The 14,940-nt window shown below is 38.2% G+C and overlaps 1 protein-coding gene across 5 annotated transcripts in view; it reads right to left on the bottom strand.

Moving 5' to 3' along the window:
* Positions 1 to 14,940, bottom strand: part of STXBP4 (syntaxin binding protein 4) — a 187,096-nt gene that overhangs the window by 164,875 nt on the left and 7,281 nt on the right. For 3 of the 5 annotated variants that reach the window (XM_068531864.1, XM_068531869.1, XM_068531865.1), the window contains exons 2-3: positions 3,133 to 3,209; positions 2,526 to 2,653 (exon numbers count right to left, since the gene is read on the bottom strand). The exons of 1 other annotated variant lie outside the window; for it this stretch is intronic. In XM_068531864.1, coding sequence (XP_068387965.1) covers positions 2,526 to 2,572 — 47 coding nt within the window. In that variant the 5' untranslated portion in view covers positions 2,573 to 2,653; positions 3,133 to 3,209. The remainder of the gene's footprint in view (positions 1 to 2,525; positions 2,654 to 3,132; positions 3,210 to 14,940) is intronic. One more of the 5 variants, XM_068531866.1, reaches the window with a different exon arrangement.

The raw sequence follows: 14,940 nt of genomic DNA, 5'->3' as shown, positions 1-14,940 counted from the left end.
GTTTAAAAAGAGTTACTCCATACCTTACATATGATTATAGATTTAAAAAAATATTCTTAACTTCTGCCATAGAAGTTCTGACTATATCTTTAAGAAGACTTGTATTCAAAAGTTAAATCATAAAAAAGTAGAATGAAAGAAATTAAAATTTTAAAAAAATTACAAAACTCCCTTTTTTTGAATATTTTGCCCTTTATATAGCACGTCCTTTAGGGTTGCATTATATTGAATTCAGCTCTAGGGTTGGAAGGCCTATCTAGGGTTACTAGGGTAATAGTCAATTAGCTAGGAAGAAAAGGCAGAAAATGTTCTACTGTCAGATTCCAGAACCTCAGTCCATTCTTGACAGGAGATTTAGACTGCAAGGACTTAAAGGGGTGAAGCCTAGAAAAGGGCAAGATGAAGACGAAAGGGGACAAAGGTCCTCATTAAGCACCTCCAGTAACCTCTTAAACCCTCTAAATGTCAATTTCCTTCAACGGGGACACACACGATCTCCAGCATATGTTATTATTTCAGTAAAGGATCCCTCCTTTTCTAATCCCAACACAGAGTATCTATTATTAACACAGCAGTGTATTTACTTGCTAGGACCTTACTTTAAAATTCCCTCATTGTTAAGAATTTATATTACTTCTTTTTTTTTTTTTGGCTACTAAAAATAGTTCTGCTGCTCAACTTTAATCATAGTAAGAGAATTACAAGTTAAAACCAGGCAGAGACACTGCTTTTCACCTATCAGATCAACGTAAATTCAGAACTTTGACAATATAAGACAAGGCTTTAGGAAAGAGGTACTCTTTTACATTGTTGGTGGTAATGCAAAATGGCATAACCCCTAAAGAGGGGATCTGATAGTCTCTAACTTTACCTTCTGATCCAACAATCCCCTTTCTAGGAACCTTTCCCAAAGATACTCTGGCAAGAAATACAAATGACTTGTATACTAGGTTCGTCATTTGGCATAATTTGTGATCACCAAAAATAGCAAACAATTCAAATGTCCATCAATAAGGTACTGGATGAATAAACTGTGGTACATTAAGAACAGAATACTATACAGTTACAACAAGGTACAAGGAAGATCTTTATAAATTGATATGAAGTGATCACCAGGATATAATTTTAAGTTTAAAAAAAGTCTGGTCCAAACACTATATATAATATGCTACCTTTTTGTTAAGAATGCACTGGCAAGTGGAGCCTGGCAGCTGGATCCTGGGTGTTTTGGGACATTTTGCCTTGGTCATATGCTACTTCCTCATGAACCTGATTTTGCCCTAAGTAGTTGGATAAAACCCTGTGCTGTCACACAGAGTAAAACTGTTCAACATCAATGCATGGAGCTCTGTAGACAGAGCTCTTCACCTACCACACAGCTGGGCCTGGCTTATATCCCTATGAGACTGGAGCTTTCCAGTGCTCCCAGGAGGAGGCATCAGAGAAAGATACCCTGAGTTTAACTAACCTGACACCCTTCTGCAGGGAAGATCTTCAAACCTGAGTCTAAGTGCTGGTGTACACTTGTTTACTATGTAAGCAAGAGTAGAAGAATGTCTATACAGTGGAACTATATACAGAATAAATAATAGCTTTGAGAAAAAATATAATTATATCCACACATATATATATAACATGCATATATATTTACATGGATATGTATTTGCTTATGCAAAAAGAAACACTGAAAAAGAACTAAGAATAAAGATGGCTATTTATAGGAGGAATGAGGGCACAAAGTGAAAGACAAGACTGAAAGCAGGACTTCTCCAAATATACCTTGTTATATGTGTGTTACATGTTTGCAAAATGGCCACCAATTCTTCCCATCTCTGTCTGCATGCCCCCAGGAATGTGACTTTACCGCTCCTTCCATTAAAAAGTAAAGTCTGTAACTCTAGACCTTGAATTTGGACTTAGTTATCTAAATTGCTTTAGCCAATGGTGCATAAGCAAATGTGAGGAAAACAGACATTTGAAAAACACTTGTGCTTGTTGCTGGGAACCATTCTGCCACCACCATTCTGAAAAAGCCTGAGCTAGCTGCCTGGAAGATGAGAGGCCAGGTTGAAAGAGACTTCAGCTATCCAGCCTTCCTAGATGAGGCCCCAGACATGGTAATGAGGCCACCCTATGTGATCTGGTGCAGCCCAGAAGAACTGCTCACAGAATCATGAGGAAGAATGAATGCTTGTTTGTTTTAAGGTACTTTGAGCTGGTTTGTTAGTCAGCAAATGTTAATCTTAACATTATGTTATTTTTATACTGGAATTATAAAATATTTTAGGTATTCAAAAAATCAGATCAAATTTTTAAAAAGCAGTCTATATAAATAATTCTAAAAGAGAATGCATAATTTGTCCTTTACCCTGATTTACATAGAAAGCTCTGATCAACCTTTTCATTACCACTATCTTAGACCACAGGTAGGTAGCTGTATAAAACTTTCCACCAAATGTTCATTAATATTCTACATATTTTAAACTATGATAGTTCAAACATATTAAATTTAATTTAGCAATTACTTTTCAAGTAGCCCGGATGATACTACGGCAGATGTATTTTTATTCATGGTTTCACTACCACTGTAGCCTTGGATTTAACAGCTGTATAAATGAAGATCTTGACGAAGAGTCTATAAATTCTTCTTTTCCTAAGATTGGAGAAGTAGAAAATAAACTGTCATATCTTAGAACAGTCAAATTTGATTTTAACTGTGCATAAAAACATTACATATACTTGGCATGTAAACAATATGTGCCTGTGTATAGATGATAGATGTATTTTATATATGTTGGGCTATGGCATTTTAGTCATTGCTGATAATATCTGAGAAATGTAAAGGCAGTTCTGTAGATAGAAAGCTAGATAGAGCTATAGGACTATATCTATATCATTATCAATATCTATAGCTATATAAAAATCTGTATTTTCTAGCAGAAGTGAAGAATACAGTTAAGCTTTAGGTAACTATTATAGCTTCCACCGTTACTAAGCTTAAAAACCACATAATAATAAAAGACTGAGGAAAATGTCTCTTGTGAGCACAAGGCTAGGAATTTTACAGTCAGAATGTCTGCAAAATAATTATACAATACACTTTGAAGAAAACACAAATTCCTACTGTCTCACCAACTATCTTGAGGGACTTCCTGCAGATCCTATATTACTCTGACTCATATTACTCCATGAGCTTCTTAAATACTTTCCTATAAAAAGAAAAAAAATATTATTTTAATGTCTCATATAGCTCCACTGTGAAAATTATAGAGAATAGTGCAGTTTCATTTAATTTAAAAACTGTATTTGAACAGATTTACCACTTCTGTATAAGAAACATAAATAAAGTATAGAAACCTGAAGTTGAAAAACACCTTAGGATCACTTAGCACAGCCCTCTTATTAAAGAAATGAGTAGCTAGATTCAGAGAGATTGTGTACTTTCCCTACACAAATGAGAAATAGTCAATGGTTGTTTTCCCAACTAGAACTCAGGCTTCAGAGCCCACAGCATGGAACTTGACATCAGACAGACCTGGATTCCAATTTGAACTTCTAGGCTTCTCCAAGCATCAGTTTCTTCAAAGGTACAGTAGGTAGTAGTGATGGTTTTACAAATGGATACACATGTCAAAACTTACCAAACTGTCTCACTATAAATATGTGCTGTTTGTTATAAATCAATTATACTCTAGTAAAGTTAAATTTTTTTAAAAATCCAATTTTCAGTTAAAAATGGCAGCTTGACCTTGGCATGTATCTTCTTTTCCTCCAAGAGCCTACTCATATAAAAGTAAAGGGTTACAAACAGTATAAACTCATAATGTTAGAGAAAAAATGAAAGAAGAGCCATGAGATGAAAAGTTTCAATAAATTTCTGGAAGACAAAAAATAGATGGTAGGGTGATAATTGATAAAGGAGGCCTGAAGAAGCTGAAAGCTAGGGAAAGGCTTTGTAAACACTTTTAAGTTTGAGCACACATATAGAAAATGGTAATACTTGTACGGTGTACTGGGGTAAACAGAGGTGGCATGTTATACCTCTAAGAAGCTGAGGGGCAATCACTAACTCAGCACACCATAACTGATTCATGGCAAAATTCTGGCATATAAAACAGCTAGAGATGTTGAGGAACATATCTTGTAGAATCCCAGAGAGGTTGGGGAATCAGGAACCCAAAGTACTAGGGACAGTGAAACTGAGGTGGAGAACTAAAATCAAGGGGATTATCCCATCTCTTCTCCAACTACTTATGTGAGAGAAATCCTAGATTCTTCTGTCAATAAAGTAAATGGACTCTGAAGAAAGAGCCAACAACCTTCTGGGATACTAACACAGAATTGTATCACTGTTCTGGGTGTTAAAAACCTGCTTCAATGTCTGGGCAAGATGGCGGAAGAGTAAGACGCGGCAATCACCTTCCTTCCCACAGATACATTAGAAATACATCTACACGTGGAACTGCTCCTACAGAACACCCACTGAACGCTGGCAGAAGACGTCAGACCTCCCAAAAGGCAAGAAACTCCCCACGTACCTGGGTAGGGCAAAAGAAAAAAGAAATAACAGAGACAAAAGAATAGGGACGGGACCTGCACCAGTGGGAGGGAGCTGTGAAGGAGGAAAGGTTTCCTCACACTAGGAAGCCCCTTCTCAGGCGGAGACTGCGGGTGGCAGAGGGGGGAAGCTTCGGAGCCACGGAGGAGAGCGCAGCCACAGGGGTGCGGAGGGCAAAGCGGAGAGATTCCCGCACAGAGGATCGGTGCCGACCGGCACTCACCAGCCCGAGAGGCTTGTCTGCTCACCCACCGGGGTGGGCGGGGCTGGGAGCTGAGGCTTGGGCTTCGCAGATCGGATCCCAGGGAGAGGACTGGGGTTGGCTGCGTGAACACAGCCTGAAGGGGGCTAGTGCGCCACAGCTAGCCGGGAGGGAGTCCGGAAAAAGGTCTGGAGCTGCCGAACAGGCAAGAGACTTTTTCTTGCCTCTTTGTTTCGCAGCACGCAAGGAGACGGGATTCAGAGCGCCGCCTAAATGAGCTCCAGAGATGGGCGCGAGCTGTGGCTATCAGCGCGGACTCCAGAGACGGGCATGAGATGCTAAGGCTGCTGCTGCCGCCACCAAGAAGCCTGTGGGCGAGCACAGGTCACTCTCCACACCACCCCTCCCGGGAGCCTGTGCAGCCCGCCACTGCCAGGGTCCCGTGATCCAGGGACAACTTCCCCGGGAGAACGCACAGCGCGCCTCAGGTTGCTGCAACGTCACGCTGGCCTCTGCCGCCGCAGGCTCGCCCCGCATCCGTACCCCTCCCTCCCCGCCGCCTGAGTGAGCCAGAGCCCCCGTAGCAGCTGCTCCTTTAACCCCGTCCTGTGTGAGCAAAGAACAGACGCCCTCAGGCGACCTACACACAGAGGCGTGTCCAAATCCAAAGCTGAACCCCGGGAGCTGTACGAACAAAGAAGAGAAAGGGAAATTTCTCCCAGCAGCCTCAGAAGCAGCGGATTAAAGCTCCACAAACAACTTGATGTACCTGCATCAGTTGAATACCTGAATAGACAACGGATCATCCCAAATTGAGGAGGTGGACTTTGGGAGCTGGATATATTATTTTTTCCCATTTTCCTCTTTTTGTGAGTGTGTATGTGTATGCTTCTAGGTGAGATTTTGTCTGTATAGCTTTGCTTGTACCATTTGTCCTAGGGTTCGGTCTGTCTGTTTTATTTTGTTTTTTTCCCTACTTAAAAATTTTTTTTTCTTAATAATTTTTTTCTTATTTTTTATTTTAAAAAATTAAAAATTTTTTTCCTTCATAAATTTTTTCTTAATAATTCTTTTATTTTTTATTTTAATAGCTTTATTTTATTTTATCTTACTATTTTATTATATTTTATTTTATTTTATCCTTTCTTTCTTTCTTTCTATTTTTTTCTCCCTTTTATTCTGAGCCGTGTGGATGAAAGGCTCTTGGTGCTCCAGCCAGACATCAGGGCTGTGCCTCTGAGGTGGGAGACCCAACCTCAGGACACTGGTCCACAAGAGACCGCCCAGTGCCACATACTACCAAATGGCGAAAATCTCTGAGAGATCTCAGTCTCAACATCAAGACCCAGCTTCACTCAACGACCAGCAAGCTACAGTGCTGGACAACCTATACCAAACAACTAGCAAGACAGGAACACAGCCCCATCCATTAGCAGAGAGGCTGCCTAAAATCATAATAAGGCCACAGACACCCCAAAATACACCACCAGACGTGGACGTGCCCACCAGAAAGACAAGATCCAGCGTCATCCACCAGAACACAGGCACTAGTCCCCTCCACTAAGAAGCCTACATAACCCACTGAACCAACCTTAGCCACTGGGGACAGATACCAAAAACAACAGGAAAAACGAACCTGCAGCCTGTGAAAAGGAGATCCCAAACACAGTAAGATAAGCAAAATGAGAAGACAGAAAAACACACAGCAGATGAAGGAGCAAGGTAAAAACACACCAGACCTAACAAATGAAGAGGATATAGGCAGGCTACCTGAAAAAGAATTCAGAATAATGATAGTAAAGATGGTCCAAAATCTTGGAAATAGAAATAGACAAAATGCAAGAAACATTTAACAAGGACCTAGAAGAACTAAAGGGGAACCAAGCAATGATGAAAAACACAATAAATGAAATTAAAAATACTCTAGAAGGGATCAATAGCAGAATAACTGAGGCAGAAGAACGGATAAGTGACCTGGAAGATAAAATAGTGGAAATAACTACTGCAGAGCAGAATAAAGAAAAAAGAATGAAAAGAACTGAGGACAGTCTCAGAGACCTCTGGGACAACATTAAAAGCACCAACATTCGAATTATAGGGGTCTCAGAAGAAGAAGAGAAAAAGAAAGGGACTGAGAAAATATTTGAAGAGATTATAGTTGAAAACTTCCTCAATATGGGAAAGGAAATAGTTAATCAAGTCCTGGAAGCACAGAGAGTCCCATACAGGATAAATACAAGGAGACACATGCCAAGACACATATTAATCAAACTATCAAAAATTAAATATAAAGAAAACATATTAAAAGCAGCAAGGGAAAGACAACAAATAACACACAAGGGACTCCCCATAAGGTTAACAGCTGATCTTTCAGCAGAAACCCTGCAAGCCAGAAGGGAGTGGCAGAACATACTTAAAGTGATGAAAGAGAAAAATCTACAACCAAGATTACTCTACTCAGCAAGGATCTCACTCAGATTTAATGGAGAAATTAAAACCTTTACAGACAAGCAAAAGCTAAGAGAATTCAGCACCACCAAACCAGCTTTACAACAAATGCTAAAGGAACTTCTCTAGGCAAGAAACACAAGAGAAGGAAAACACCTACAATAACAAACCCAAAACATTTAAGAAAATGGGAATAGGAACATACATATCGATAATTACCTTAAATGTAAATGGATTAAATGCTCCCACCAAAAGACACAGACTGGCTGAATGGATACAAAAACAAGACCCATATATATGCTGTCTACAAGAGACCCACTTCAGACCAAGGGAGACATACAGACTGAAAGTGAGGGGATGGAAAAAGATATTCCATGCAAATGGAAATCAAAAGAAAGCTGGAGTAGCAATTCTCATATCAGACAAAATAGACTTTAAAATAAAGACTATTACAAGAGACAAAGAAGGACACTATATAATGATCAAGGGATCGATCCAAGAGGAAGGTATAACAATTGTAAATATTTATGCACCCAACATAGGAGCACCTCAATACATAAGGCAAATACTAACAGCCATAAAAGGGGAAATCAACAGCAACACAATCATAGTAGGGGACTTTAACACCCCACTTTCACCAATGGACAGATCATCCAAAATGAAAATAAATAAGGAAACACAAGCTTTAAATGATACATTAAACAAGATGGACTTAATTGATATTTATAGGACATTCCACCCAAAAACAACAGAATACACATTTTTCGCCAGTGCTCATGGAACATTCTCCAGGATAGATCATATCTTGGGGCACAAATCAAGCCTTGGTAAATTTAAGAAAATTGAAATCGTATCAAGTATCTTTTCCGACCACAATGCTATGAGACTAGATATCAATTACAGGAAAAGATCTGTAAAAAATACAAACACATGGAGGCTGCACAATACACTACTTAATAACGAAGTGATCACTGAAGAAATCAAAGCGGAAATCAAAAAATACCTAGAAACAAATGACAATGGAGACACGACGACCCAAAACCTAGGGGATGCAGCAAAAGCAGTGCTAAGAGGGAAGTTTATAGCAATACAAGCCTACATCAAGAAACAGGAAACATCTCGAATAAACAACTTAACCTTGCACCTAAAGCAATTAGAGAAAGAAGAACAAAAAAACCCCAAAGCTAGCAGAAGGAAAGAAATCATAAAGATCAGATCAGAAATAAATGAAAAAGAAATGAAGGAAACAATAGCAAAGATCAATGAAACTAAAAGCTGGTTCTTTGAGAAGATAAACAAAATTGATAAACCATTAGCCAGACTCATCAAGAGAAAAAGGGAGAAGACTCAAATCAATAGAATTAGAAATGAAAAAGGAGAAGTAACCACTGACACTGCAGAGATACAAACGATCATGAGAGATTACTACAAGCAACTCTATGCCAATAAAATGGACAACATGGAAGAAATGGACAGATTCTTAGAAATGCACAACCTGCCGAGATTGAGCCAGGAAGAAATAGAAAATATGAACAGACCAATCACAAGCACTGAAATTGAAACTGTGATTAAAAATCTTCCAACAAACAAAAGCCCAGGACCAGATGGTTTCACAGGCGAATTCTATCAAACATTTAGAGAAGAGCTTACACCTATCCTTCTCAAACTCTTCCAAAATATTGCAGAGGGAGGATCACTCCCCAACTCATTCTACGAGGCCACCATCACCCTGATACCAAAACCAGACAAAGATGTCACAATGAAAGAAAACTACAGGCCAATATCACTGATGAATATAGATGCAAAAATCCTCAACAAAATACTAGCAAACAGAATCCAACAGCACATTAAAAGGATCATACACCATTATCAAGTGGGGTTTATCCTAGGAATGCAAGGATTCTTCAATATATGCAAATCAATCAACGTGATACATCATATTAACAAATTGAAGGAGAAAAACCATATGATCATCTCAATAGATGCAGAGAAAGCTTTCGACAAAATTCAATATCCATTTATGATAAAAGCCCTGCAGAAAGTAGGCATAGAGGGAACTTTCCTCAACATAATAAAGGCCATATATGACAAACCCACAGCCAACATTGTCCTCAATGGTGCAAAACTGAAACCACTTCCACTAAGATCAGGAACAAGACAAGGTTGCCCACTCTCACCACTATTATTCAACATAGTTTTGGAAGTGTTAGCCACAGCAATCAGAGAAGAAAAAGAAACAAAAGGAATCCAAATCGGAAAAGAAGAAGTAAAGCTGTCACTGTTTGCAGATGACATGATACTATACATAGAGAATCCTAAAGATGCTACCAGAAAACTCCTAGAGCTAATCAATGAATTTGGTAAAGTAGCAGGATACAAAATTAATGCACAGAAATCTCTTGCATTCCTATACACTAATGATGAAAAATCTGAAAGTGAAATTTAGAAAACACTCCCGTTTACCATTGCAACAAAAAGAATAAAATATCTAGGAATAAACCTACCTAAGGAGACAAAAGACCTGTATGCAGAAAATTATAGGACACTGATGAAAGAAATTAAAGATGATACAAATAGATGGAGAGATATACCATGTTCTTGGATTGGAAGAATCAACATTGTGAAAATGACTCTACTACCCAAAGCAATCTACAGATTCAGTGCAATCCCTATCAAACTACCACTGGCATTTTTCACAGAACTAGAACAAAAAATTTCACAATTTGTATGGAAACACAAAAGACCCCGAATAGCCAAAGCAATCTTGAGAACGAAAAATGGAGCTGGGGGAATCAGGCTCCCTGACTTCAGACTATATTACAAAGCGACAGTAATCAAGACAGTTTGGTACTGGCACAAAAACAGAAATATAGATCAATGGAACAGGATAGAAAGCCCAGAGATAAACCCACGCACCTATACTCACCTTATCTTTGATAAAGGAGGCAAGCATATACAGTGGAGAAAAGACAGCCTCTTCAATAAGTGGTGCTGGGAAAACTGGACAGGTACATGTAAAAGTATGAAATTAGAACACTCCCTAACACCATACTCAAAAATAAACTCAAAATGGATTAAAGACCTAAGTGTAAGGCCAGACACTATCAAAGTCTTAGAGGAAAACATAGGCAGAACACTCTATGACATAAATCACAGCAAGATCCTTTTTGACCCAGCTCCTAGAGAAATGGAAATAAAAACACAAATAAACAAATGGGACCTAATGAAACTTGAAAGCTTTTGCACAGCAAAGGAAACCATAAACAAGACCAAAAGACAACCCTCAGAATGGGCGAAAATATTTGCAAATGAAGCAACTGACAAAGGATTAATCTCCAAGATTTACAAGCAGCTCATGCAGCTCAATAACAAAAAAACAAACAACCCAATCCAAAAATGGGCAGAAGACCTAAAGAGACATTTCTCCAAAGAAGATATACAGATGGCCTACAGACACATGAAAGAATGCTCAACATCATTAATCATTAGAGAAATGCAAATCAAAACTACAATGAGATATCATCTCACACCGGTCAGAATGGCCATCATCAAAAAATCTAGAAACAATAAATGCTGGAGAGGGTGTGGAGAAAAGGGAACACTCTTGCACTGTTGGTGGGAATGTAAATTGATACAGCCACTATGGAGAACAGTATGGAGGTTCCTTAAAAAACTACAAATAGAACTACCATATGACCCAGCAATCCCACTACTGGGCATATACCCTGAGAAAACCATAATTCAAAAAGAGTCATGTACCAAAATGTTCATTGCAGCTCTATTTACAATAGTCAGGACATGGAAGCAACCTAAGTGTCCATCATCGGATGAATGGATGAAGAAGATGTGGCACATATATACAATGGAATATTACTCAGCTATAAAAAGAAATGAAATGGAGGGATTTGTAGTGAGGTGGATGGAGTTAGAGTCTGTCATACAGAGTGAAGTAAGTCAGAAAGAGAAAAACAAATACAGTATGCTAACACATATATATGGAATCTAAGAAAAAAAAAAGGTCATGAAGAACCTAGTGGCAAGACGGGAATAAAGACACAGACCTACTAGAGAATGGACTTGAGGATATGGGTAGGGGGAGGGGTGAGATGTGACAGGGTGCGAGAGTGGCATGGACATATATACACTAGCAAACGTAAAATAGCTAGCTAGTGGGAAGCAGCCGCATAGCACAGGGAGATCAGCTCTGTGCTTTGTGACCACCTAGAGGTGTGGGATAGGGAGGGTGGGAGGGAGGGAGACGCAAGAGGGAGGAGATATGGGGATATATGTATATGTATAACTGATTCACTTTGTTATACAGCAGAAACTAACACACCACTGTAAAGCTATTATACTCCAATGAAGATGTTTAAAAAAAAAAACAACAAAAAACCTGCTTCAACTTTCACAGCCCCTGTGGTAGCAAGCAACGGAAACAGTGGGAGCACACAGATCAACAGTAGCAGGGAAATGAAGCCACCAAGCGCTGTCAGCAGCAAAAGTCCGATGGCCAGGAAGCAAGAAGGTTACTCAGTACCCCATGGGGGCAGGAGGGGAAACTTGAGGGAAGAGCTTACAATCCTAGGGCTTGACAGAGTAATAACTCAGAGTCAAGAGCTGCTGCAGTGGTCCACAAGACTAATGCAGCCGTGGAAGAGAGTTAAATTCTAAAAGTAAGTTTTTATAAGTTCATTATAGACTGCTTTAATAATATAGCAGAATAGAGCAGATTCCCAAACCTTCAGTGAGGAAGTTTTGATATAACAATAATAATAGCAACTACCATCTATTGGCACCATGTGTCACACACTGTGCTAAGTATTTCAAATGTATTTATCTTATTTAATATCATGGAAAATGCATTAGAATTAAGTAAAAAAAAGCTGAGTTCAAATGGCAATACCGCTATATGCTAGCCATACAGCCTTAGAATAGTTACCTAACCTCCTGGCGTCTCTTCATATTAAGGTAGGAATAATAACACCTAGCTAAAAGGGTTGCCCTGAGGATTAAGGGAGATGTAAAAAATTGGGCTGTCTTCACAGTGTTACCAAAGTGAGTAAGATCCCCATGCAGTAGTGATTTGTCTTAACTGGGTGCTGGGTCCCCAGGTCATGGAACATATCCAAGTATAATGGATGTGTCATTGTTAAATTCTATAATAGATTCCATACAGTGTCATTTAATTTTTTTTCTACTTTAAACTATTAAAATGAAATTTCAGTTTTTAAATTATTTCATTCACCTAACATACCTGTCATTGTCCTAAATGCTGGAGGTGAGATAAAAAGAAAAGAGTCTATCCCCAGAGACAGTCAAATAAACAGACATCAGGAGGGTGCTAAGTGCTCTGACAGTGGTATTCACAGGGTGCTGGGGGCATGGAGGAAGGCCACCTAACCCAGAATGGAGGAGTCGTCATGAAACAGCAACACAGACAGGCATCATACTAGAGGATTTTATCCTCAGAGGAGCCCCAAAAGGCAGGTAATATTAACCCATTTTACATATGAGAAAATCAGTTAATGGAGAAGCTATGTGACTTGTCCATGGCCACAGTGCTAAACAGTTATAAAGTGGAATTTGAATCCAGTTCTGCCTGGTTTCAAACACAAGCTTTTTCTGCTACAGGATGCTGGAAAATTAATTTATGTGGAAAAATGTCATCCTCCAACAAAGTAGGATAAGAGAGTGTTAATTAATGTAGTAATATGCTGTCTCTCTTCTATGAAAATGATACCATTTTTTTTTTTTTTTTTTTTTTGGCTGTGTCACACAGCATGCAGGATCTTAGTGCCCCAACCAGGGATTGAACCTGTGCCCCCTGCAGTGGAAGCATGGAGACTTAACCACTGGACCGCCAGGGAAGTCTCTATGAAGATGATACTACTGATTAAAGTTCTTTACAATAATGAAATGGGTTTAATCTTATCCATCCAAACATCAGGCTTTTTTTTTTCTCTCCACATGAACAAGGTATCCATTGTCATATCCTTAAAAATCATAAAATGCCTTTTCCTTCCCTCTTCTTTACTTGTTTCCTACTCCTTCCTTTATACAAGCGAGCAAGGCCCTCAATCGATAGGGGTTCTAGTAATGTTACACATCCACCCCAACCCCCCAACTTCACAGTATTAATGAATGACACAAAGAAAATATTCTATTCTTTTACTAAAAATACGACCATTCAAGGAAAATATTTTGTTTTTCTAGGTTGCTGACTCATAGGGGGAAAAGGTTAGGTCAGCAAAAACAGAGATAGTGGAACACTGGGGGAAAATATCTTGTTTTATAAGCTGACTCTATTCTGGAAAACTTAAATTAGAGCTTTACTTTGATACACAACTCTCTTATGATTGCATTAGAAGTTTTCATTCCATACAATTAAAAATCTCATCAGATAAAAATCTGCCTATCATGCACATGATGTCTGAATAACAGACTTAATAATTTATATTCTCAGAGACACGACATTCAGTATTTTCTAAAACTAGTTCTTTTTACCAGACCAAAAATAGAGAATATAAAAGGGAAAGGGATAAAAACATCTGACAGAAATGATGGTAAGTGTTAACTTGATTAAACTATAATAATGCCATATGAAACATTATATTTTTAAAATTTAAATAATAGTTAATACATTCCAATGTGGTTATATATTATGGATGTATATCTCTGTCCTATCCAGCTCCACACCATTTTCACACTTAGGTACCCACTCTTTTAGTTTCTTGTGAATCCTTTTAGTTCTTTTACATACAAATAAACAAATATAAATAAATATTCAGATTCCTTGACATTTTTTTGATGCAGAAAGTAGCTGCAATCAGGCACAAAGCACCCAGCTGTTCAGGTTGTACACTGTACAATACAGAGGGTATGGGTCATACAGACTCTGATGTGAACAGGTACTCTGGAGCGTGTGGTAGTCCTGCATACTACATACACTACTGTGCAACCTGTTTCTTTTTTTCTTTAACTTAATATATAACTTGGAATTCTTTTCATATTTTTACATAGCATACTAATTTATTTTCACAGCTGTATAGTATTCCATTTTATGGATGGACCATATTTATTTATTCCCTTATTGATAGATATTTAAATTGTTTCAATTTTTTTGCTATTGCTATAATGAAATCTTTATATATAGGTCACATTACACATGTACAAATCTATCTGTAAGATAAATTTACAAAAATCAGAGTTTATACACACTTGCTATTTTGACAGAAAATGCCAAACTGCTCTCCATCAGGGTTGTACTATTTACCATTCCATCAATAATAGTGCCTCCATCAATAATAGTGCCTGGTATTCCAAATCCTCACCAACATGGTATACTATATTACTTGGATTTTGACAGTCATATTGATGAAAATGGTATCTTAATGTAGTCTGAGTGAGGCTGAGCATTTTTTTTTATGCTTTCAGAACCTTTTATGTGAACTGTGTTTTCCTATCTTTTGCCAATTTTCCTATTCATTGTTAGCTTTTTACTGTCTAGTTTCTAGTTCTTAAATCCTAGGGAGATTATTCCTCTGTCTGCACTAAGAATTGCAAGTATATCTTCCTCCTCTTGTTCTTAGATTTTTTTTTTTTGGTTATGCAAACGTTTGTGGCTAAATTTATCTTTTCTTTTATGATTTTTGGTTTAAGTCAAATGAAAGTCCTTGCCCACTCCACAAAGTTACAAAGAACTCTCATATTTTCTTACAGTTTCATTCTAAAA

This window comes from Eschrichtius robustus, chromosome 20, assembly GCF_028021215.1.
Source record: "Eschrichtius robustus isolate mEscRob2 chromosome 20, mEscRob2.pri, whole genome shotgun sequence".
Taxonomy (NCBI): domain Eukaryota; kingdom Metazoa; phylum Chordata; class Mammalia; order Artiodactyla; family Eschrichtiidae; genus Eschrichtius; species Eschrichtius robustus.
This window is presented reverse-complemented; position numbering and strand designations above follow the sequence as displayed.